The sequence below is a fragment of the Neophocaena asiaeorientalis genome, unplaced genomic scaffold (assembly GCF_003031525.2).
Source record: "Neophocaena asiaeorientalis asiaeorientalis breed wild unplaced genomic scaffold, Neophocaena_asiaeorientalis_V1.1 scaffold280, whole genome shotgun sequence".
Classification (NCBI taxonomy): domain Eukaryota; kingdom Metazoa; phylum Chordata; class Mammalia; order Artiodactyla; family Phocoenidae; genus Neophocaena; species Neophocaena asiaeorientalis.
Genome location: NW_020185321.1, coordinates 8,281,763 through 8,306,824, shown reverse-complemented (window position 1 = coordinate 8,306,824; position 25,062 = coordinate 8,281,763). Strand labels below are relative to the sequence as shown.

The 25,062-nt window shown below is 35.4% G+C and overlaps 1 protein-coding gene across 12 annotated transcripts in view; it reads left to right on the top strand.

The window, feature by feature from the left end:
• The window catches only part of PHC3 (polyhomeotic homolog 3), an 83,387-nt gene that overhangs the window by 27,811 nt on the left and 30,514 nt on the right, over nt 1–25,062 (top strand). For 9 of the 12 annotated variants that reach the window (XR_003001668.1, XR_003001669.1, XM_024734055.1 and 6 more), the window contains 5 exons: nt 4,985–5,231; nt 11,474–12,345; nt 12,643–12,690; nt 16,890–17,043; nt 22,273–22,523. Coding sequence is in view for 10 of the 12 variants with exons in the window: in XM_024734055.1 (XP_024589823.1) it covers nt 4,985–5,231; nt 11,474–12,345; nt 12,643–12,690; nt 16,890–17,043; nt 22,273–22,523 (1,572 nt within the window). In the remaining 2 variants the exon portion in view is untranslated. The remainder of the gene's footprint in view (nt 1–4,984; nt 5,232–11,473; nt 12,346–12,642; nt 12,691–16,889; nt 17,044–22,272; nt 22,524–25,062) is intronic. The other 3 variants (XM_024734059.1, XM_024734057.1, XM_024734063.1) reach the window with 1 other exon arrangement.

Genomic DNA, 25,062 nt, shown 5'->3' with positions numbered 1-25,062 from the left:
CTGGGAAGGGGTATGAGTGATGGAAATGTTCTATATCTTGATTGGGGTGGTGGTAACATGGTATATACATAATGTCAAAACTTATTGAACTGGTTCATTCATTTTATTTTATGTAAGTCACACCTCAGTAAAGTTAATAAAAATGAATGAAATTGAGTAAATTTTAAAACAGTGCAGTTGAGTAGACTTTTATATTGTATGATACCATTTTGATATTTTTCCATAGATAATGTTTTGGATTGCATATGGCAGAAATTGGTATATCTCAAGGTCATCCTTGGCTTCGAATTTTTAATTTAATAATCTCAGTCATCTGGTAAAAAGTAAAAAATGAGATAGCCATAATATTCTTTGGTATTTTTCATAGAATCTCTATTTTATTTAATAACAAAGTCCAATTTTCATACATCAGCATATAAAAATGGTGATCAGTTAAACTCCAGTTTCTCATAATGTGCTCTGTGACCCTCTATAGTTCCTTAACTTACTTAGACTTCAGTTTCCATATTTACAAAATGAGACTTTTGTTAACTTTAAGGTTTTTTCAGCTCTAAACTTTAAATGTCTCTTTGTGGAGTGAATTTGTTGAAGATATTATCTTCCTGTTTGTTTTGTTTTGGTTTGGTTTGGTTTTATAAAACCTGTCAACTTCCAGAATGATAAAGTGGCATGGAGCTAGGCGTGTGGTTGCCATTGAAATTACATGCATGAAGTCCTGCATGGGCTTAAGTTCAACTCCCACTGCAATCATTTATTAGTTGTATGACTTGAGATAAGTTACCAAACATCTCTAATAGTCATACATACTTGTAGGGTAAGTTGAAGAGTGAGTAATATATGTTTAGTGTCTAGAATATTGTAGGTACTCATTAGTACTTTTTCTGCAAAGGGGAGAATAGGAAGACCTGGGTTTATATTCTGACTTCAGCAACAGTTGCTTTGTCACTTGCCAGTTGATTGATTTTGGATAGGTCATAGTATAGCATGGTGTTTATAAGTTTGGACTCTGGAGCCAGATTCTCTGGATTCAAATACATGTTCTACCACCTTCTCATTGTATATCCTTAAACCTCAGTTTCAACAATATAAAATAAAATAAATGTATTGCTTCGTAGGGTTGTAATGAGGATTAAATAGGTTAATAAATGAAAAACAGAACAGTGTCTGTTACCTAGTGAGCACTCACTAAATGTTAGCTGTTATTACTTATGCTAAGCCTCAGTTTCTTCACTGTGAACTGGGAGTAATAGCTCAGAGTTGTAGGAGTAAATGAGACAGGAATCATAAATAAAGCACTCAGCATAGTGCCTGGCACATAAGATATCACATGCTACTAATTACTGTTTTTGTTATGCACTGTCTAAAGATGAGTCATGAATTTGGTTCTTAGCTTTCATGTAGCTAATAGTGAAGAGAGAAGCTCAACCATTTAAAGGATTTGCAGTTTCCAAGGTAAAATAAACCAGTTATTAGGAAAATACAACTGACAAACTCTCTAGAGCACAGTCTGTTTTGTGGGTTCTCATAGTCAAAGTAATTTGTAGAATTAGCTCTTTGGGGTCCAGTTTGATGTGTATAGGTATGTGGCTTTCTAATAATCTGACTCATTTCAAGGATAGACTGAGGAACTAGAGGGATGGATTGACCTTTAGGAACTTCTCTACTAATGTTTTTCTTTGCTGTGCTTTAGAAGTGGCAGTGAATGAGGCTGACAGTGGTAGGTGATGCTAATATTTTGAATATTCCAGTGGTAACTTTCCTCAAGTTCAGGGCTGTTAGTTTTGAAAAATTTGTGCTCCACTTTGTTAATTTTTAAACATATATTTGCAGTTTTTAAAACATTTAATTTGTTTGTAATTGAGAAATACCAAATTTGAAGTTTTATTTTAATACTCTTTAACTGACAAAAGTCAGTATAACAGTTAACTTTTCCTCAGTATTAAAATTTATAGCATACTGTAAAAAAAAATGAGAAATTTGGAATATCTTACCATTTTAAATGCTCCATCTCTTCTCCTTATCATGAAGAAAAAATGTGACTTTCAGAAAGATATCATAAGACTAAAAGTATGTTATAGAAAAGTAAGAAATCTTACCAAGGCTCTCTGGGCAATTCTGTAAGAATTGAGGAGAAAACAGCCTTTTAGATTTAAAAGCTAGAAACAGTTCTACTGCTGGCAGTGTGACATGAACTCTTAATTTCCTTATGTACAAAGAAGAGACCCTACGATAATTCACACATTATTTGTTAGATCCAAATTTAAAAACTGAAGTGAGGGTATTTGGATAATCCACTATAAAAATGTAAGGTGTGAAATTAGCAAAAATACTTTGTGGGAAATCTAGACTTTTTCAAAAGTCAGAAAGTTTCCCCAGACTGATCACAGGAAAAGTTCAGATGAAATTAAAGTTGGGCATTAGATGCCATAATATTCTTTATCTTAGAAAGGGTGGGTTCTTTTTAAAAGTGAAGCTCTGTCAAGGAAATCTGAATATGTGCTCTATTAACAGCTCAGTTAGCTCTGTATATGCTTTAGGAGTATAGTTTACATGTTTGAAATTTATTGTAAATATTTAAGCCAAGATGACCATAGATAGTAAAGCCATATTCTAAAATTTATCTATTCATATAAATAACATATAGTACATAATATGCACATGCATACGTTTTCTTTCAGAATTCCAGAAAACAAAAGGAAAATTAGAAGAAAAATATATTATTCTATAGAAATGGACTGCTACAGCTTAAGGGTTCACTGTTTCAGATCTTCATTTACTTTGAATATGCTTTTCCTTTGAAGGAAAGCTTTTGTTTTTCAGGTTATAGTTCAGACCTTGATTACCATCATTCTGTGGTCCACCTTATACATTATTTATGGCAGATGTTAAATTTCTTGCTGTTTTTCCCTTGCTTCCTGAGAGATTTTAATATTCCTCTGCGAGACATTTGTTGAGATTTCTTTTGGTAAAACATGAACAGATTTTAATGTTAGCTTAAGAAAACCATAAATAAAACAAGATACTTAACAACAACAAGAGCAACAAAATCCATGCAATACATTTTTCAGAATCAGATATAGGAGAATACCTCAGACTTGTGTAGTTTCTGTTATGTCTACAGCCGGAATTGCGGGGAGTACAAAAATGAATGTCAGAGATGAGAGCCTGCCAGTCAGAGTCTCAGTATTTCACAGACACAGACATTAGTAATTCTAAACCAAGCTAGATGTTTGTCATTGGTATAGGCCACTATGATCCAAATTCTATGGGAAAAGCATAGAGGGGAGGAGAAATTATTTCTAACCAGGGACTTCGAGAGCTTTCTTTGGGAGAATGGGTAGGAATTTTAATGGTCTTGAGCACTGTGTTGGGCTTCAAGAGACAGCGTTGAGGAAAGAGGAATTTGAGCAAGGGCTCTAAATGAAGACAGTGCAAGGTATGTTTGGAGAAGGGTGAGCAGAACAGTTTGGCTAGAGTGTGAGGATTGTGAAATAAATAGTGGAAAAAGGGGCTCAAAGCAGTTTGGGCCCAGACTGTGGAGGGCTTTGAGTGGCAAGCTGAGAAATCTGGATTTTAGCATATTTTATTTTTGCATTAAATTTCAGTAATACAGCAGTAATTAGTCCATTTACAATGCTGTGAAATATTTGACAAAAATCAGAGAAGATGCTCCGTATGATCTCACTTAGAAAATTCTTTCAGTAGCTTAGAATAGAACTGATTAAAACTTCAGCTGCCCTGAAGTAAACATTTATTTAGCATCTGCTGTTGGCTGAACACTGCATTGGCACTTGGAAAGAGAAGGTATAGAGCATCAGTTAATGATACAGTTGTAGAGACAGAACACACATGAAACTGAAGAACATTCATAAAGCAGCAATATATTTGTTACTTTAGAATCTCTTTTACTTCAATTTCCCTCCCAGGGTCAGTGCTAACATAAATGTATTAGGTGCATTCATTTCTGAGGCAAAAGGTTAGGAAGCTATTGGAGAGGCATTTTTGCCTTGCTGTTTGAAAATGTTATAGACCTCAGGTGAGAGTAATTGGGATAATCCTTGCCACCGTCCAGACTGGCAGTGTGTTTAGAATAGCCCCGGTGTAGATAGGAGTCATCACGTAAACCATTTCAAGGCCATGCACGATGTCTTTAGTTCATGGGATCTAGTTCTCAAAGGCAAATGAGTGTTTCATAACCACCACAACAAAATCTCACTAACTCTTTAAAGTTAGTTAATAGGAAATGCTTTTCATAATTATCACAATGGGGTAGATGATTTCATGAATTTGTCTTCTTACTTAGAAGATTAATGTTCTCTTACAATCTCTATAGACCTATTAACTTGCTTTTTTTGTTATCTTTCTGATCTTTATTAAGATAGCAATATTATATCCACACTATCCTAATTGTGCGTAGTAATTTCTCACAAGTTTATGAGGGACTTGTAGCCTTAAAATGTTTCACAGTCCTGTCATGGAGAACTCAGTGAAGGAGAAGGAATTGCTCATTCTTCCCTCCACACCCTGGGCTCTCCCCTCTCTGCAGCTTTGCTCAAGTTTTCCTTTTTGCCTGGAATGTTCTTCCTCGTTCTCCTTCCTTTTGACTGTCTCTGACCTGGTAACTTTAAAATGCAGTATGTTGCAGAGTAATTTCTTCATATTGATAGTTCATTTGCAATATATATATATGTGTGTATATATATATACACACATATATATATATTCTATTTTCATTTAGTTCTTAATGATTCTTTTCCTTAATGTCTTTTTAAAAAAATTGCCACTTAATGTTTAAGATATGCTTACTTAGAATAATAGCTCCCCTTTCCTTCAGGGTTAATTAGTTGTTTCAAGTGCTTGTAGCTTTATGCATAATATAAAAAGCATAATATAAATGTGTTGTCATTGTTGTTATAATGGTAATGATTACCACATCAATTAATACCATCTGTTTCATCCTTATTTTTTGTTATGTGGTTCTTAGGTTCAGAATTTAACATTACGCAGCCAGAAGTTGGGTGTATTATCTAGCTCACAAAATGGTCCGCCAAAAAGTACTAGTCAAACTCAGTCATTGACAATTTGTCATAACAAAACAACAGTGACCAGTTCTAAAATCAGCCAACGAGATCCTTCTCCAGAAAGTAATAAGAAAGGAGAAAGTCCAAGTCTGGAATCACGAAGCACAGCTGTCACCCGGACATCAAGTATTCACCAGTTGATAGCACCAGGTGGGATAAAGCTTTTGTTGAAAATAGTTGCATTATTCATTTTCTTAGCAGGCAGAGCAAAACAAAAGATGTCCATTACTTGAACGACAATACTTTTAAAACATTTTAAAATGTGAATTTTATAAGTTAACAAAAGAACAGTAGTGTAGCTTGAAAAAAGAGAAATCAAAAGAGCCCAACAGCTAAAACAAATTATAATAATAAAATAGATTTTTTGGGTCAGTTGACATTTGATTAACATCTTCATCGTGTGCTGGTCTGCTGTTATGTCGATAAAACCTTTTAGCTTTAAAATAATTTGCCTGTGGTTTGTTTAATGTGCTTTAGTGGAACAAAATTAAAAGCTTTTTAAAAAAAGCAAGTATGTATTTTTCTTTAACATTGTCATTAGTGGAAGGAATTTATCAGTTTCCAAAAATAAGGATTATGCATAATTATTTTCCTCACCATGTTGCTATTTTTCCATCTTTGATTTCATCTCTGAGAGGCAAATGTCAGGGAATCAACTAAGTCGTTTTCATTTTCATCAGCCTTTGAATCCCATGTGTGCTCCCTCTGCCATCTACAGATAATGTTGCTTCATGGTTCTCATGCTGGAAATTCTGGGGCCGTGCAGACTGAGTTTCCTTACCGTGTCTTCTGTTCATCTCAGAATTTCTCAGTGTTGAGCTTTCTTCACTTCTAATAGGATAAGGAATTATCTGCTTGCTTCTTTAAAGTTAGGACTATTTCCTTGTGTCATTGATTGCATCTTTTTTACTGACTCCTGACCTTCTTTCACAGTTATTATAGCATCTTTTGTCTCCCTCATGCTGGATCCTTTCTTTTGCTTCTTAAGCATACTTAGATCTCTCCTATTCTTAATATATCTACATATGGTTTTTGTTTGTTTGTTTGTTTTGTTTTTGTTTTTTTTTGGTACGTGGGCCTCTCACTATTGTGGCCTCTCCCATTGCGGAGCACAGACTCCGGACGCGCAGGCTCAGCGGCCATGGCTCATGGGCCCAGCCGCTCTGCGGCATGTGGGATCCTCCCGGACCGGGGCACGAACCCGTGTCCCCTGCATCGGCAGGTGGACACTCAACCACTGTGCCACCAGGGAAGCCCTCTACATATGTTGTTATACCAGTTTAACTATTGTTTATTGAAAGTGTGTGTGTGTGTGTGTGTGTGTGAGACGCACTGGGCTAGATACCTCACATATGTTACATTAAAAAAAAAAATCTTCCTTTGATCCAGCCTCATCAGGTAAGCATCTTCTTTCTGTCCTTTTATAATTATGCATTACTTTTTTTCTTTTTTTTGCATTACTTTTTAAAGATTCATTTTACACTGCTGAAGGTTGCCTTTTCTCTTTTTATGTTTCTTCTGTGCTGATATTGCCAACATTCTCTGTATCACGCAATCTCAAGATCTTGGAATTGTTTGATTCCCCTAGTTAGAAATCTCTCCTTCTGAACTTGTATAGCATTTAAAAAATATATATTTATTTAATTGTCTGCACTGGGTCTTAGTTGCAGCATGCGGGGATCTTTTAGTTGCAGCGTGTGGGATCTTTAGGTACGGCATGTGAACTCTTGGTTGTGTCATGTGGGATCTAGTTCCCTGACCAGGGATCGAACCTGGGCCCCCTGCATTGGGAGTGCGGAGTCTTAACTGGACCACCAGGGAAGTCCCTTGTATAGCATTTTTATATTTCTTTGTGGTACTTTTTCTTTTATAGTTATTTATATACTTATTGATCTTAGCTTTTCTACTAGACAGTAAGTAAGCTCTTTGAGGGTAGGGAACTAATATCAAGCACCTGTGTGTCAGGTACTTTACATTTATTACATCTTTTAATCCTTTTTCAGATTAACCTTTTCATTCTTTTATCTTGACAGCACCAAGTTATGCCTTATATGTACTTATATCTATAATAGGTGGACAATAGTAAATATTTGTTGGATTAATAGTTGATTTTTTTTTTTCCATTTGGATTTGGAAGTTATAGCACAGTTTTTTCCATTTGTACTAACTAGGTATCACTGCTTAGAATTCTTCAGTCTGAATCTTAGATAAGTGAAGGGTTTGTTAGAATGTATAAATAATAAATCTACTCATAGTATGGTTAGATGTGAATTCTTTTTTATAAACATCTGTGTGCAAGGTCCTGCTATCTGTATGGCATGATAACAGGATTTTTGTACTGTATTGTCCAGAGTATTCTTAGCCTCAAACCAGCCTCTGGCCAGTGTTTTTCTTTGTTTTGTTTTCTGTTTGGCTGCGCTCCATGGCTTGTGGGATCTTAGTTACCCAACCAGAGGTTGAACCCATGCCCTCGGCAGTGAAAGCGCAGAGTCCTAACCACTGGAACGCCAGGGAATTCCCTGGCCAGTGTTGATGGAAGGAGTTAGTGTGGAGAGGCAGTGACCCACTGTGCTTGGAATGACTGCTCAGGGGACAATTTATATTGATTTCTATAGTTTTGATAGATTATAATGGAGGGTAGGTTAATTTCCTTTCAAAGAGAAAGGTAGGAACTCTTTCAGGGTTAGTTCAAGCAAAGAGATCTGCTTTTGGATTTTCATTCCCCCTGAACTCACGATATCTGGTTCTAAGTTAACACTTATTCTTCCCCTTTTCATTGATAGTGTGATAATATCTTTCTAGTTGCCTTCCTCTGATGGCCAATATTTTATGTAAGTATGGAGGAGACCAGTAAGCTAAAACCATCTAAGAGTAAGAGGGCCTTACACCATCCTGAGACTTCAGGAAAATTGCAATTCCAGATTTAGAGCTTATGTGTATTAACCAAACTCCAGTTTTTTGTGGTGTTACTTTTTAGAAATAAAACCAAATGGAACACCCTAAGCCACATAAACCTTTGCAGCTTCCAAACTTAAAAATTCAATTTTAACTTAAAAATGCAGTTATTCAAAGCAATTTGTATCTTCTGGCAAGGCAGCAGTTATAATTTTTCTACCCTTTTAGTTTTTCTGCTCTTGTTGGTATGGAGTTAGTCTGAAGCTAAGATTTTTTTTTTTTTTTTTTGAGATTCTTGAATTGGTAATTTGTCCTTTTCTTCAATTAGAAAAATGCTTTCTCCTGCAGGTCACTTTCAAGTATTAAAAAATCTGCTTGTATTCTAACATAGTATAGTCTAGTAATTATTATAATAGACATATAACAGACATGGTTATTATTTCATTACATGTATTTCTAGGGTGCTAACATCATTTAGTTTTCTTCATCATTTCTTCTTGAGGGTGGAATTCCCACTTGATATTTATTAATCCTTTTTTTAATATATAAAATAAAGGCAGACTTTAACTAAATGTCTGGAAATTATCATGAACTATATTAGAGCTCAGTCTTTAGAGCTTTTATGAAATAAGTAGTGTAGTGAAAAGACTATGTAGTGAAAAGACTAATTAGTCTGCTTAGGCTATCATAAAAAAAATACCATGGCCTAGATAGCTTAAACCAGGGGTCCCCAACCCCCAGTCCACGGACCAGTAGCAGTCCTCGACCTGTTAGAAATCAGCCCACACAGCAGGAGGTGACCAGCAGGCGAGTGAGTAGTGAAGCTTCATCTCCCGCTCCCCATTCCTCATTGCTCACGTTACGGCCTGAACCACCATATCTGCCCCCCTCCCCGTCCCTGGAAAAATTGTCTTCCATGAAAGTGGTCCCTGGTGCCAAAATGGTTGGGGACCACTGGCTTAAACAACAGAAATTTATCTTCTCACAGTTCTGGAGGCTGGGAAGCTCAAGATCAAGAACTGGCAGTGTTTGCTTTTTGGTGAGCGTTCTCTTTCAGGCTTGCAGATGGCTGCCTTCTAGTGTGTCCTCATACAGTCTTTCATCTGAGTGCAAGAAGAGAAGATATCGAGTTCTCTTCTGTCTCATCCTGTTGGGTCAGGGCCTCACCCTTTTGACCTCATTTAACCATAATTACTTCCTTAGAGGTCCCCTTACCAAACACAGTCACATTAAGGGTTAGGGCTTCAACGTGAATTTTGGGGGACACATACATTCAGAGCATAATAGGAACCTAGACTCAGCTAAGACTGTGGATTCTTTTATACCCAGCGCTGCCCCTTAATAGCCAGGTGATTTTAGGCAAGTCACTTCACTACTGAAAGTTTCTTCACTTGCAATATACTGGATTAGTATAGTACCTTGTGTACCTCATGGGGTTGTAGTAACTACTGAATGAAATAATATATTTAATAATTTACAATAATATATTTAATTATTTGCAATAATAAAAGGTTCTGCTGCATATGTGAGAGATGATGCCAAACATTAATTCTCCAGTTATAAGGCCACCCTGACAATACTAAAGTGTTTATTAAAATCAGAGAAATTAACACACGTCATGATTCTCCAGAACACTAGGACTTTTCTTATATGGAAGTATTGTTTAAGATATCCTCAGTTATTCTGTAGTATATGTGCTTGTCAGTTGGACTTAATGGACTAATATAAAATATATAGACTCATTTTGATTTCTGATCAAAGAAAAATTTTATTTAGGTGAAAGGATAACTTACTGTATTGAATTACCAGCTCTAGAAGGCAAAGATTGCTTACTTGCTAGAGCGCAGAAAGACTTTTTATTCCCATGAATATAATCTCCATTGTACTTCAAGAATATGGTAAATTTTAATTATAACTTAAAAATTGAATTAAAGTGGGCCTTTGCTAAACCTCTATTTCCTTATCTGTAAAAGGGTACCTACTCAACAGGCATTTTGTGAGTGCAAAGGAGAGAGATGTGAAAGCATCTTAAGCCCCTTGGTGGAAACGTACTCTATAAAAGTCCAAGATTTTTTGGAATACTCTATAATAGAGAGTCTTTATCAACACATTTATAAAGTGCTGACATAAAATTTTCAGTCTTGGTTTGAAATGCTAGTCTAGTTATATGAAAATTACTTTGTTAGATGAAATTTTAGATCTAATTTCCATTTTGTTTTAACAATTCGTGGGTATTTGTTGAACCTTCTAAATGCTTCTTTCTTGAGATGTTAATCAGATGTTAATTTCCTTAAAGAATCTCCAGAATTTCAGATAATAACGAACCAAATACAGAAAGGTTGAAAAAAGTTGTTAGAATTTTTTATAAGGTCTTTGTCACAAATAATGGTTGAATGTAAAAATAGATACAAGGCATTACAGTCTGAGATTAAGAAAAAACTTTTGCCTGTCTTTAGGTATATTTTAAATGTGATAATGTTACATGATATTAATATTAAGTAATCTTCAGTTTATCTTCTAGTGAACCCAGTTTCCATTCTTATTTAGATAGAGAGGATTTCACCAGCATCTCCCTCTGTGTGAACATATGCACCAGTCAGTATGCAGAAGAGGCATAATGATGTGGAAACTACTTTCTACTTGATTTTGCTAATTCTTACATATATATTTCCTGTTATGAGTGGCTCCCTTGTGGAGAAAACTGGTATTATCACTTATAGATTACTGTAGGTTTTTTTTTAGTGTATGTGGGAGAGAGAAGTAAAACAAGATCATTTGTCTAGACAGCATGGCTGATTGCGTCATTTTTTCTGCAAGCAAAACTATTGCTCTCCTGGATTTGGAATGGCCCCTGAAATTTCATTTCTTAGTTACTGTGATTATTTAACCATGCTGTAGGATTCACACATGTGTTTTGCTTAAGTAAATTAACTTTTTGTACAAAATATTTTCCTGGGTCAAATAGTACCAACTATTCATCTTGGTTCAAATTGGGGAACTTATTTGGGAAGCTTTATAGGTAATTACATTGACGGTTAGTTGGAAGAATGTTTAGACATGGATTAGAAAGGATGAGACCTTTATTTTATGATTTTGAAGTTATCTTTATTTATATTACACTTGTTCAGTTACACTCCTCTTCTTCCCAGAGAAGGAATTCAAGTGGATAAACTTTGTTAAAAGTTAATGGAAATATTCTGGTGACATATAAAATTTAATAAGAATAAATCGTGTAGATTCAGATTTATGAATCAATTGTTTTAGGCAGTTTTCTTTTGGAACTTATCACAGTACAGTTTGTTTTATGAAATTATGTAGTTTTCCAAGGAAAAGTTGTTTGTCATTACATTTTTGAGCCATTCTTGTTGGGAAGACTTGTAATAGATTTCTGATGATTATGACCTTCTGATGCGAAAACGTTCCTCGTTTAGATTTATTTTAAAATTTATGTGATTACTTTTGAAATAAATACTAATTGTCATTTTTTTCTCTCACAGCTTCATATCCTCCAATTCAGCCTCATCCTCTAATAAAACATCAGCAGATTCCTCTTCATTCACCACCTCCCAAAGTTTCCCACCATCAGCTGATGCTACAGCAGCAGCAACAGCAAATTCAGCCAATCACACTTCAGAGTCCAACTCAAGACCCACCACCATCCCAGCACTGTTTACCACTCCAAAACCACGGCCTGCCTCCAGCTCCCAGTAGTGCCCAGTCACAGCATTGTTCCCCAATTCAGAGTCATCCCCCTCCTTTACCAGTGTCTCCTAGCCAGTCACAGTCAGCACAGCAGTCTGTAGTGGTGTCTCCTCCACCACCTCATTCACCAAGTCAGTCTCCTACTATAATTATTCATCCACAAGCACTTATTCAGCCACACCCACTTGTGTCATCAGCTCTCCAGCCAGGGTCAAACTTGCAGCAGTCCACTGCTAATCAGGTGCAACCTACAGCACAGCTGAATCTTCCATCCCATCTTCCACTTCCAGCTTCCCCTGTTGTACACATTGGCCCAGTTCAGCAGTCCACCTTGGTGTCCCCAGGTCAGCAGATTGTGTCTCCAGCATCACACCAGCAATATTCAACCCTGCAGTCCTCTCCAATCCCAATTGCAACCCCTCCGCAGATGTCGACATCTCCTCCAGCTCAGATTCCACCACTGCCCTTGCAGTCTATGCAATCTTTACAAGTGCAGCCTGAAATTCTGTCCCAGGGCCAGGTTTTGGTGCAGAATGCTTTGGTGTCAGAAGAGGAGCTTCCAGCTGCAGAAGCTTTGGTCCAGTTGCCATTTCAGACTCTTCCTCCTCCACAGACTGTTGCGGTAAACCTACAAGTACAACCACCAGCATCCGTTGATCCACCAGTGGTAAGCCCTTGGAAGCTCTTTGACTTTCTTGCCGACCTGAAAGTATAAACAGTTTTCTCCCACGCTATGTTATATCATTAGATCTAAATGCCAATGAATTTAAAAAGCTTGAAATTTCCATCTGTCAGTATCTGACATACATGCTGTATGGGCAAAAAAAAAAAAAAAAAAACCTTTTGTTGTAGTATGGTTGCATGCTTGATAATTTGTAATGGTTATTAAAGTCCCTCGTTAATTTTATTACTATTTAAACAAATCCATCTGCTATCTTTACAGAGTTGATTTTTTTTCCCCAAGGGAATGCATTTGAACCAGTGTCATCTGCACAAAGTTTTTTCTCTTAAGGTGATTATCCTTCATAGATCCCTTCTGTTGGCTTGTATGTTCTTAAACGTATGGTTTATCTAGCTAACCTTTTTGGTTGTATGCATTCTGAAGTACTAGGCCTTTATGGGGCTTTTGCTTCAAGGTGGAGGTATGCTTGTATGATGTAATTTTTTGGTAAACTTGTATTTTGTAATTAAAACTTTGTAAAAACCAGTTATTCTAGGAAAGAATCCAACTTTGCAAAAAAAACATTAACTGTAGGCCATCTTTTAGAATTATTAAACTGATTTTTAAATTTCTACTAAGGGAGAGTATATACTTAAAATATTTCTCATTTAAAAAGCTAAGAAAATCTCAGTGGATGAGTTGAATACTGAGGATGAAAAAATCCACTGGGAGGAGTAAAAGTTTTGAGTAACTGAGATTGTGGTGAAATTTATCAAAATAAACCTCTAGAAATGGTACATACTGCCTACAGAGGAAAATTATCCTGAAAAATGTTTTTCTTTTAAACATTCTATAAAGGACTTTTAAAATTTATAAAATAATTTATAATAAAAATTGAAATAAGGTCTCTAAACGTTAGAATGATCAAATTCATAATTAATTTATAACTGAGGAAAACAATATTCTCAAAAGAGGTTTTATTTTTTTATTTTTACTTTTTTTGAATTTTATTTATTTTTACACAGCGGGTTCTTATTAGTTATCTGTTTTATACATATTAGTGTATACATGTCAATCTCGATCTCCCAGTTCATCACACCACCCGCCCCCCAAAGGAGGTTTTATATCAAACCTCACTAAAGAGATTTTATCACTTAAAGGCTAGTAACCATAAACTCAGAAAGGAAAGGGGTTTCAAAGTCTGTTCCTTAATGGGAAACATTTTGGTGCTCAGGATGCAAATTTATAGATTCTTTATTCTTGTCATTCTGACTGATCTTAATAGGCATGAAGAGATTGAATTCCACTTCCTACTCACTTTTATTAAGAACAGAATTTGACAAAGACAACAATGGGCATCTAGAAATAAGTTTGTATTTCAATTATTATGTCTCTATATTTTCTTTTAATGTATTTTTGAAGAGTTTACAATGGATATTGTAATATAAAAACACAGGCTTAAAAGTGTACAGTACCTTCAAAGAAATCAAATTTAATTTGAATTTATATTCTCACTTTCTAGTTCAATTAATTGGTTTTTAACAAGTAAAAAAATAAAGTTTCTCTATATGCCTTATATTTTTCTAATTATTTTTGTTAGGGCAGACCTTGGAGGAACATGTTTGGGATAGAAATATCAAAAACATAACAACACTTGGATTAAAGTTAAAAATACCTAGGATCTTACTATTTTCTGCCCTCTGTTAATTTTGGTTTTTTTTAAATTTATGTTACCTCATTTTTGGAATTTTTTTTTCATGAGAAGAATAACTTTCTCTGCTATCACTGGTATGGTCATATTTGCTGCAGATGTTTCCATGTTATCGTTCTCATCTTTTACCTTTCTTTGAGTACCATAGCCTATTTATTAAATTGCTGTATTTTTCTGTTATTACCTTTATCAAATCAATTTTTTTAACCATCCCATTTCTTCATGAAGTACACATTCGTTCACAATTTCCTGGTTGTTTCAAATATTCAAAGGTAGAGAGATACTTCTAAGAGATGTGAAATTTTCAAAGATAAGTGAATTTTCAAAGTAACATCAGTATGTTTCTTTAAAAGATTTTTCATTGACATTTAGGTATGATAAGTAAGATATGGTAAGTGTAGATAATTTAGAACTAATAAATGTTTTCCACAGTTTATTTAGGGAAAGGAGACAGATGGGACTAATGTACTTTATTGAGGTAAGTTTGGCAGCCAGTGTTAGTTTTAGAGTAGTCATAGTTATGAACTAAAGGGAAATTGTGATGTACAGTTTCCAAATGATCTTGTGAGCAAAACTTTCACTCCTTTGCTTTATTCAGTCTTTTAGTTGTCGCACTTAGATTTTTTTTATGCTGATGGTGCCAGATGTCTGTGACAGATTTGCTTTTGCCTACTTCTTTTATTCTTTAACTTACTTTGCCTTTACATGGGAGATATGGAAGAAAGTATGTACAGTTAGGCTTACCTGTAAAGAACGAAAAATATTTTACAGTATTCTTTGTTGGATTATTTCAGAATATGTTATTTGTGTTTGCCTCTTTTAATCCTTTAAAACTCTTTCATTATATTTTAAAAATCAGAATACTATGCATGATCATGCATGATCTTTGATTCCTTAAAAGGTACTGTAGTAGGTGTTTGAAAAACTTGTGACAGCATTAATATTAAAGAGAGAGTTTCAGCATTTTATGAAAAGATGATCTTTGGAAGAAAAGTAATATCTAATAAAGGAATGCTACATAGATACAGTTGAGCTGGTTGATACAACCATTACTTGCCTAATTACCTCTGAATCAACATCCCCACCACTCTGCCAAATTAAGGTAATCACTACTACAGCAGGTGCCCCTCACTAGAAGTGTTTTGTTTTTTGTTTTTCCTTTAACCCCCAGGACTTTTTTTTGGATGACTTTCCCTGTATTGGACATTATCATCATTTAAAAAAAATTATCATGAACAGATACTAGCAGCTATCATTGTTGCGCTGTACAGTAATGAACGACTGCTTTCACTCCTGAGGATCCAGACATGAGGCAAGGACTCTCTCTTAGTGAAACAGGTTTCCAGATTCAGGGTTGTGAGCAAATAACTTTTAAAAATGTTGCCTACTTAGTAGCTGATTCGAATCACAGCTCTGGATATTATATTTGATATAAAATTATCAGTAACAAAGGAATTTTTTAATTTAAAAAAAAAGAAAGCTATTTTTTTCTGAATAGATTATCTTGAAAAATTAGGGGGTTTTTTTTGTTTGTTTTGATTTTTAAATTCTATTGCTGTTGTTAGATATGCCTTTGTAGGTAAAACTTCAAGTCCTTTTTATCACACATTGTTTATGCTGGTTTCAGAAATATTGATTGTTTTTATATTTAATTTCAAATCAAACTTTTTCAATAGTTTGATTAAAAATATATACAATATTAGATCATTTAAAAGTTTTTTGTGAATGTTGAAGAAACATTATTTGTTTTGATATTTATTAGAAATATTAATCAGTTTGGGTAGGTTATCTTAGAAACTCACAACTTTTATAAATGTAAGTAATAAACTTTGTACATATAAGAAGGGGGTAAATTGCTTTGTGGCTTTGTTTTTAGTGACCTGTCATCTTTCAAACATAATGGTTAAATAAAAAACGATGACAAATTAAAATAAATACCTGTGTCAGTCTCTACAAGTGGACTTTGAAAATTCAGCCTTAAGTTTAATAAAAAATCAAATAGGTTAGACGTTTTTAAAGTTCCTTCTCAGAGTACTTTTGAGTCCATGTTTGCTTCTTAAGTATTATCTTTACCATTGGATAACAAGGTAGTTAAAGATGTAACTTTCTTCTATAAGTATGGAACAATATTAAAGAACTAAAAGTAATATGTCAAATGGTTTAGGATGGGGGTTTGTGTGTGTGTTATTTCAAGGACAGATGTTTTCTGTTTAACTGATACTAGCTTATAAAAATTCATTAGATTCTTGAGTAGATCAGAAGATTAAACATGTAATCACATACCTTTTTTGTGGGTACTCAGACATTACTTTTCAAAATTTAATCTTTAATTCACATAAATATAATAAAGAAGAACCTGGGATGTAGTCCTTTAAACAGTGCATTTCCTTATATAATAGGTGTCATTTTGGAGATTTACTTAACATGCTTGTGAAAAATATTAGTATCTATTTTGATTTATGACAGTGGAAGTTAACAGAAACTATAGTAAATTCCCCAAATAGTTGTTTGAGTGTATAAAATCAAAACATTTTAAAAAATTAACAAAATTAAAAATGTGTCCTGACTTGACTATCACTTCTGGGAAACCTTAGTGATTTATAGCCTAGGTACTGATCCACAGCTTGCTTTCAGTGAAATATCATCAAGTATCATGAATCGTCAAGGATTATGAAAAACTTCATTTGAATGATTTTAAAGTTTTCCTTTCAATCTGTCAAATAGTCACTTTGCCTTTTAATTTTTAAAACACTCGGAATTTATTTTGTTAATTAAATTAAGAACACCTTATCAAATGTGTTTTAGAAACATTTTTAGGCAACGTGGTTTGTCATTGCAGGTTTATCAAGTAGAAGATGTATGTGAAGAAGAAATGCCAGAGGAGTCAGAAGAATGTGTCCGAATGGATAGAACTCCACCACCACCCACATTGTCTCCAGCAGCTATAACTGTGGGGAGAGGAGAAGATTTGACTTCTGAGCATCCTTTATTAGGTGAGAAAACGCCTGAATTTGGGGAAATTTTCTATTAGAGAAATGTTAGTAACGGAAAAAGGTTTTTTTCAATAGAGGTGGTATTAAACTAATTTGCTGTGTAATTAATTGCTGCAAAACATAGATTAGAATTCAAGACTTTTTAAAAATTAATTAATTAATTTATGGACGCATTGGGTCTTCATTGCGGTGCGCGGGCTTCCTCTAGTTGCAATGAGTGGGGGCTACTCTTCTTTGTGGTGTGCGGGCTTCTCATTGCGGTGGCTTCTCTTGTTGCAGAACATGGGCTCTAGGCACGCAATCTGCAGTAGTTGTGGCATGCAGGCTCAGTAGTTGTGGCTCGCAGGCTCTACAGCACAGGCTCAGTAGTTGTGGCGCACAGGCTTAGTTGCTCCACGGCATGTGGGATCTTCCTGGACCAGGGCTCGAACCCGTGTCCCCTGCATTAGCAGGCAGATTCTTAACCACTGCGCCACCAGGGAAGTCCCAAGAATTTTTTTTTTTTGATGAGGAATAATTAGAACAGTTGTTGAGGAACTACCCAAATCAAAAACGTATTTCAGCCTTTGAATTTCTAGTAGTTTGTACAGATGTGTTTCATATGACCGTTCAGATTTATGTGTCAAGCTATTTCTAGCTTAAAAACTAGAATAAATCAAAGTTCTGTCAGAAGATTTCAATTATACTTTCCAAAAATCACAAAACATGGGCTTCCCTGGTGGCGCAGTGGCTGAGAGTCTGCCTGCCGATGCAGGGGACACAGGTTCGTGCCCCGGTCCGGGAGGGTCCCACATGCCGCAGAGCTGCTGGGCCCGTGAGCCGTGGCCGCTGAGCCTGCGCATCTGGAGCCTGTGCTCCACAACGGGAGAGGCCACAACAGTGAGAGGCCCGCGTACCGCAAAAAAAAAAAAAATCACAAAGCATTTGAAGTCATATCAGACATTCGTCATAATTGCTTGTGATCCAGACTGAGTAAATGCTTTTAAAAGTGTTCTTTCCCAGACAGTATTTAAATTAAGACTCACTGATTCTTACTAGGGACGTGGATTAAAAAATTCTTGAGTTTAAGCATTCAAATTCTTATTCACTACTTCAGAACTACTTACGAGTTCAAGTAAATCTTCTCTATACTCCTCCTCGTAATATCAAAGTGACTGTGAATCCTAGGTATTTTACTAAAATATTATAATCTATAGCCCGGTGTCTAAGTCCTAAAAAAGATATATTCTGTGTTAGGGTTTTTTTTTAGTATTTTATTTAGATCAGGGGTTGGCAAATGATAGCTCACACTTCAGATCCTTCCTGCTGCATGTTTTTGTATGACCCATGAGCTAAGTATGGTTTTAAAATTTTTTAATGTTTGAAAAAAAATCAAAAGAAGAGTAATGTTTCATATCATGTGAAGATTATGTGAAATTCAAATTTCATTGTCCATGAATAGAGTTCTATGCAACACAGCCACGTTCATTTGTTCAGATATTATCTATGGCTACTTTTGCATTACTGCAGCAAAGATGAGTCATTGCAGAGACCATATGTCCTTTATAGAAAGTTTACTGACCACTTATCCAGATAATACTAATCTTGGTTCAGGCTTTGTAGTAAGTATTTTATTCTATTGAATATCTCATGGCCTTCATGATCACTTTCAGTTAAGAAGAACCACTGTAGCAGGCATGGAAACAGACTGTAATGGGGCACTGAATTTTGCTACCAAAGCAGCCCTTGTCCTCTCTTTTCTTCAGCATGCCACATTTCTATCCCTTCTCTTCTTTCTAGCTTTTATCCCTTACTATACCAATATGAATCTCTGGAAAGCATGGAGGGGGAAAACCAATTTTCCTCCAACTTTTTTCCCTTCCTGAAAAATAGAAAACATTTAGTCAATAAAATTATATAAAATATTTAAGACAAGTTCAATATTATTGCCTTTGCTTATTCAAAATAATACCTCAAAAGATAGATTTAAGAAAATCTAACTATAGTATTAAATCTTTGTAGTTCGTATACACTGAAAATGGATTTATGTTGCTGCAGATTTCTTGGAGTTTTGATTTAAAGGCAGAAATATGTGTTTAATTGGATACTAACCTTGCATTGTGACTGTGATTTAATTACCTAATAAGCATTACTAATGATACTCAAGAAAATTTAAACATTTTTGATATATTGAAACTCAAGAATATCTTCACATTATTTCCTCAGGAATGTAGTCTGAGATCCTGGCAGGCATATCCATCCCTCTGGCTAAATTGTCTAAGTACAATGTAGATTTTTGAATCTTCCTTTAATTTACTTCATACTTAACTAGTTTCTGTAGTATATGAGGGGGGAAAAGCAAGCACACGTTGCTCATCAAATCATGTAATAAAGTAACCTGTAAAAATAGAGGGACTTGTTTCCACCCAGGATTCGGTCTTCATAAATCTATAAGAATTCTTAAAAAAGCATCCATAAAAAAGAGTAGAAAAAGCTCATAGATCTTGCTCAGAAAATGAGACTGTGAATAGGCAGAGTAACCTGTGGCAAAGTCTTATCAGTTAACTTGGGGTTTCTGTCTCACAGTTGTCTTAAATCTAGAGAGTGTAGTAATTGTGTTTTTTTAAAAACTAATTAATTAAATTTTGCCTGCGTTGGGTCTTCGTTGCTGCTCGCGGGCTTTCTCTAGTTGTGGCAAGCGGGGGCTGCTCTTTGTTGAGGTGCGTGGGCTTCCCATTGCGGTGGCTTCTCTTGTTGCGGAGCACGGGCTCTAGGCACGTGGGCTTCAGTAGTTGTGGCACGTGAGCTCAGTAGTTGTGGCTCACGGGCTCTAGAGTGTAGGCTCAGTAGTTGTGGCGCATGGGCTTAGTTGCTCAGCGGCATGTGGGATCTTCCCAGATTGGGGATCGAACCCACGTCCCCTGCATTGGCAGGCAGATTCTTAACCACTGCGCCACCAGGGAAGTCCCCAATAATTGTGTGTTTGTTCTGCTATAATATGTCAATGTTTCTTGTGTTTTTGATTTTAACGGCTGATTATAAACTGGCAAGTCATAGCTATTAATAACTTTTTTAAGAAGTCAGTAACTTACAACTTTGTTTTCAACAAAATTTAGATCTATTTGTATGTATGATCCAAAAATTAGTTAGAACATATACTAAGCAGTATTTTCTGAATAAGCCACAATATACTTAATGCAGCTTTATATTTCTAAAGTAACCAAATATTTATAAATCTATAAGGGATATTAAAATTTATCTTATTTTTCACTTCTCCATAGATTTATATTTTCCTTCTAACAGAAAAATTGCTTTTTAGTCCCAGTTCAGCATTACATCTTTTATCCTTTTCCTCTAGGAGTATATGTGAAAATTGGGTATGTGGGGTAGGATTTTTATGGAGTTCTTCAGTCTGGTAATGCATGTGTACAATTGTGTATTTGTTCCTGGAAATCAGCAAACCAGTATTTCCTGCTGACTTTTTCTTTTCTTTTCTTGTTTTTTTTTTGGGGGGGGGCTGTGTTGGGTCTTCGTTGCTGCGTGGGCTTTCTCTAGTTGCAGCGAGCGGGGGCTACTCTTTGTGCTGTGCATGAGCTTCTCATTGCAGTGGCTTCTCTTGTTGCGGAGCATGGGCTCTAGGTGGGCAGGCTTCAGTAGTTGTGGCACGCAGGCTCAGTAGTTGTGGTGCACATGCTCTGCGGCTTGTGGGATCTTCCCGGACTAGGGATCGAACCCGTGTTCCCTGAATTGGCAGGCAGATTCTTAACCACTGCGCCACCAGGGAAGTCCTCTGCTGACTTTCTTTTGTAGTTCTTAATGAGGGATTGTGTGACTTTAAATAGCTTTTCCAGTACAGTTTATCCTGGTGGATTATTTGGTGGAACCAGGTTAAGTTATGGCTGTAATCTTGCTGTGATAAGCTACATAGTGTTATTAATTACGTCAGAGTTACTGTGTCTGAACTGTTAGCTTTTCCATTTCTGACACTACACCGATTATCACTACACTATTTTGTTAGCTGAAATTTTTATTCGATAGGGATTTCTTTTCTTTCTTCTCTACCTAACTGCGCTATATTTTGAGCATTTTTGTTAGTGATATCAATCCTTTTCATACTGATGGTGGAGAGGAGTTACCGTAGCAATGAAAAAAGCATTGTCTCCAGAACCCAGAACCCGACTGCCTGGGTTAGTATCCCAGCTGCACTGCTTATTAGCTGTGTGCCTCTAGGCAAGTTGCTTTATCTTTCTGTGTTTTGGTTTCCACATCTATAAAATGGAGATAATAACAGTACCTACCCATAGGCTAGTTTTGAGGGCTAAATGTGTTATAACATGTAAGACATTTATACAGTACCTGGCACAAAAGTGCTCAGTAAGTAGTAATATTATCTTTACCACATGTTCTTTTTTTGTTATTTTTCTCAGACATCTTGTACTCACTGGTATTCCTAGCTATCAGCTGGTTCCGCCTCTCCACTTTGGTGCAGCTTAATAAAGGTTTACTGCTACCGAATGGGGAGGTAAAGTCTCCATTGTAGGCTGTGGGTCTGTCTTATTGTGGTCCTCAGAGTTTGAAGCGGAGGAATCACAGTGATCCAGCCCAACATTTTGCAATTGCCTGGTATACAGTGTTCCCCCAAATTGACATGTACGGTGTCAATGAAGAGTTGTTAAAGATAACAACAAAGAACATTTGTGCATGGATGTGAATTAGCTTGAAATAAAGGTAATGCCCTGTATAATTCATTAAAATTTCTACTTATTCTGTGGATTTCATGATTCTTTTTTTTCTTAAGCATGTTTTCAAAGTACTTTTTTCCCCCCATATCATTTGGAATATATAAACAGAAACATAGGGAATTTAGTATCTGTATAGCTTAAAATTTTAAAGTTTTTTTAGTAATTATTCTTAAATTGACATTCTAAAACATTTTCATGTCTTATGGGACAGTTCTTTGTAACCAAAGTTGGAATGACAACTTTGAGCAAGTCACCCCCTTCCTCTGTAAGTGAGAATAGTAGTATGTATCTCATAAGGTTATTGTGGAGATTAAATGAGATAATAAATATAAAGGTCTTAGAATTTTTTTTAAAGCACCAGATATTAACTATTACTGCTTAGAATGTTTTTTTAAAGCACCAGATATTAACTGTTATTGTTACTAATATTTATTCTTGAATTTTCTTTCATATTTGCCTGGGCAGAATGCTAAAGATTAAAAAAATGACTTTTTTTTTTGTTCCACAGAGCAAGTAGAATTACCTGTTGTGGCATCAGTCAGTGCTTCAGTAATTAAATCTCCATCAGATCCTTCACATGTGTCTGTTCCTCCACCTCCACTCTTACTTCCAGCTGCTACCACAAGGAGTAATAGTACATCTATGCCTAGTAGCATACCCAGTGTAGAAAACAAACCTCCACAGGCTATTGTTAAGCCACAGATCTTGACCCATGTTATTGAAGGCTTTGTAATTCAGGAGGGATTGGAGCCATTTCCTGTAAGTAGCAAGCAAATTTGTATTTTTACAATTATTCATGTAGCATTATCTTAAAATGTATAATCCGTTGTTATCTAATAAAATGCTTATAATTTTATCTCAAAAGTTGTTAATCTTTTATCTAGAATTTCTTTATATATATCATTTATATATTTCCAGACATACTTCCAGAATTTTACGCTAGCTATTTAAATGTATAAACTAAGAAGAAAACTTTCAGGATATAAGGATATCAGTCTATAATTTTTAGAGAAGGCAATTATATGTTCACTCCAATGAAATAAACTTTCTATTTTTTTTTAAGGGGCTTGAAATGATACCTAAAGTTCATTAGTTTCTTTTTAATGGTGTTTCTTGTATAATATGATACTTTGTGAACTTTAACTTGAATACAGAAAATAATGACTTCCCAGTGATCTCATACTTCTGATGTTACCCAGTTGATGCTTTAAAATTAGCAAATAGATCTTTTCATTATTCTTAAATCTCAGCCTTCAGTCTGATTTCAAAAATGCTTCAAAATGTTCACCTCAAAATTGAGGTGCTGTATCTGTCACTAAGAGTATTGTGATTTGAGACTAGCTGTACATTACAGCTATACTAGATACATTACATACTAATATCCAGAGATGAACATTTTCCCTTAGAAAATATACCAAGACAAGTGGCCAAAATCAAAGCCCAAATCAAAGACAAGAAAACAAAATTATGTATTTTGGAGGACTTTGAACTATCTGATTTTTCAGATTCACAGGTAGTGCATTGTGATTGCACTGTGATAGTTGACTGTCTAATCAGTTGCCTTTGCTTTCAGTTTACTGTGTGTATATTAAGCTTGGATCTAAGAATCTCTGATGTATAGTGAGTGGAGGAACGGGTTTTTTTCTCCCTATTCCTCAGTGATAGGATCTGGCTCTGCCACATATAGACTGTGTAACCTTTGCCAAGTCATTCAGCCTTTTTGAAATTCATTTGTTCATCCAGCAAATGGAGGTGATACTTTGCTCTTAGGGTTATTGTGAGGACTGAATGTGCATAAATTGCTGTGTAGTGCCTGGCACTTAATGGCCATAGCTATGATTATCAATTATTACTAGTGACAGTTACAACTTCTTTTTTCAGATTACAAAAGTAATATGTATTATTTTTTTAATGGAAAATGTAGAGAACAAATAATCCTCAGCAATACCACAGAGTATATTTTAATATATATATTTTTTCATATGATCAAGGTTATTATTATATATACAGTTCAGCTTCTTCCACTTAGTATATCTTGAGCATTTATTTTCTAGTTTGATTAATAGTACTTAGGAAACATTTTGAAAGGTTACATAGTATTTCACTTTCTGGACAACTGTAATTTATATAATCCTTCCATTACAGTTGGCCCCCCATATCCACAGGTTTCACAGCAGGGAGTCAACCCAATCATAGATCAAGAATTAAAAAAAAAAAACAGTCTACAAAGTTCCAGAAAGCAAACCTTGAATTTGCCATGCACGGGCAACTATTTACTTTGCATTTACATTGTATTCAATATTATAAGTAATCTAGAGATGATTTAAAGTATATGGGATGGGACTTCCCTGGCGGTCCAGTGGTTAAGACTCTGTGCTCCCAATGCATTGGGTTCAATCCCTGGTCAGGGAACTAAGATCCCGTATGCCAAAGTACATGGGAGAATGTGCATAGGTTATATGCAAATAATACTCCATTTTACATAAGGGACTTGAGCATCTGCGGAATTTGTATCCTCTGGAGTCTTGGAACCAATCCCCTGCAAGTACTGAGGGACAACTATGTTGTTGGACATTCAGGTTTCCATTTTTTTGCTGTTCAGATAGCCCTGAAAGGAATATCTTTGTATGTAAATTATCCACATTTGAAATCCACATTTTAAATAATTTCTTTAGCATAAATTCCTAGAAGTATAGGTATTGGATCACATTACATATGTATTCAACGTATGTATTCATAAGACTCCTGATATATATTGCCAAATTATTTTCTGGAAGATTATTTAAATTTATTCATATACCAAAAGTGTATACTCTTAGCAGCACTGAATATTACAGTTTTTTCAGCAATGAGTTTTCCATTTTTTCTTTTTTTTGATTATAATAGGTTGCTGAACTAGGGAGTCAGGAGACTTGAGTTCCTGATTCTGCTTTTGTAAAGAAATCACCTGCATATTTTTGTTTGGTTTTTTTTTTTTGGATAGGCATTCCTTTGTTTTATTTTTTTAACACCTTTATTGGAGTATAATTGCTTTACAGTGGTATATTAGTTTCTGCTTTATAACAAAGTGAATCAGCTATACATATACATATATCCCCATATCTCCTCCCTCTTGCATCTCACTCCCACCCTCCCTATCCCACCCCTCTAGGTGGTCACAGAGCACCGAGCTGATCTCCCTGTGCTATGTGGCTGCTTCCCACTAGCTATCTATTTTACATTGGTAGTGTATATAAGTCCATGCCACTCTCTCACTTCGTCCCAACTTACCTTTCCCCCTCTTGGTCTGCTGCCCATT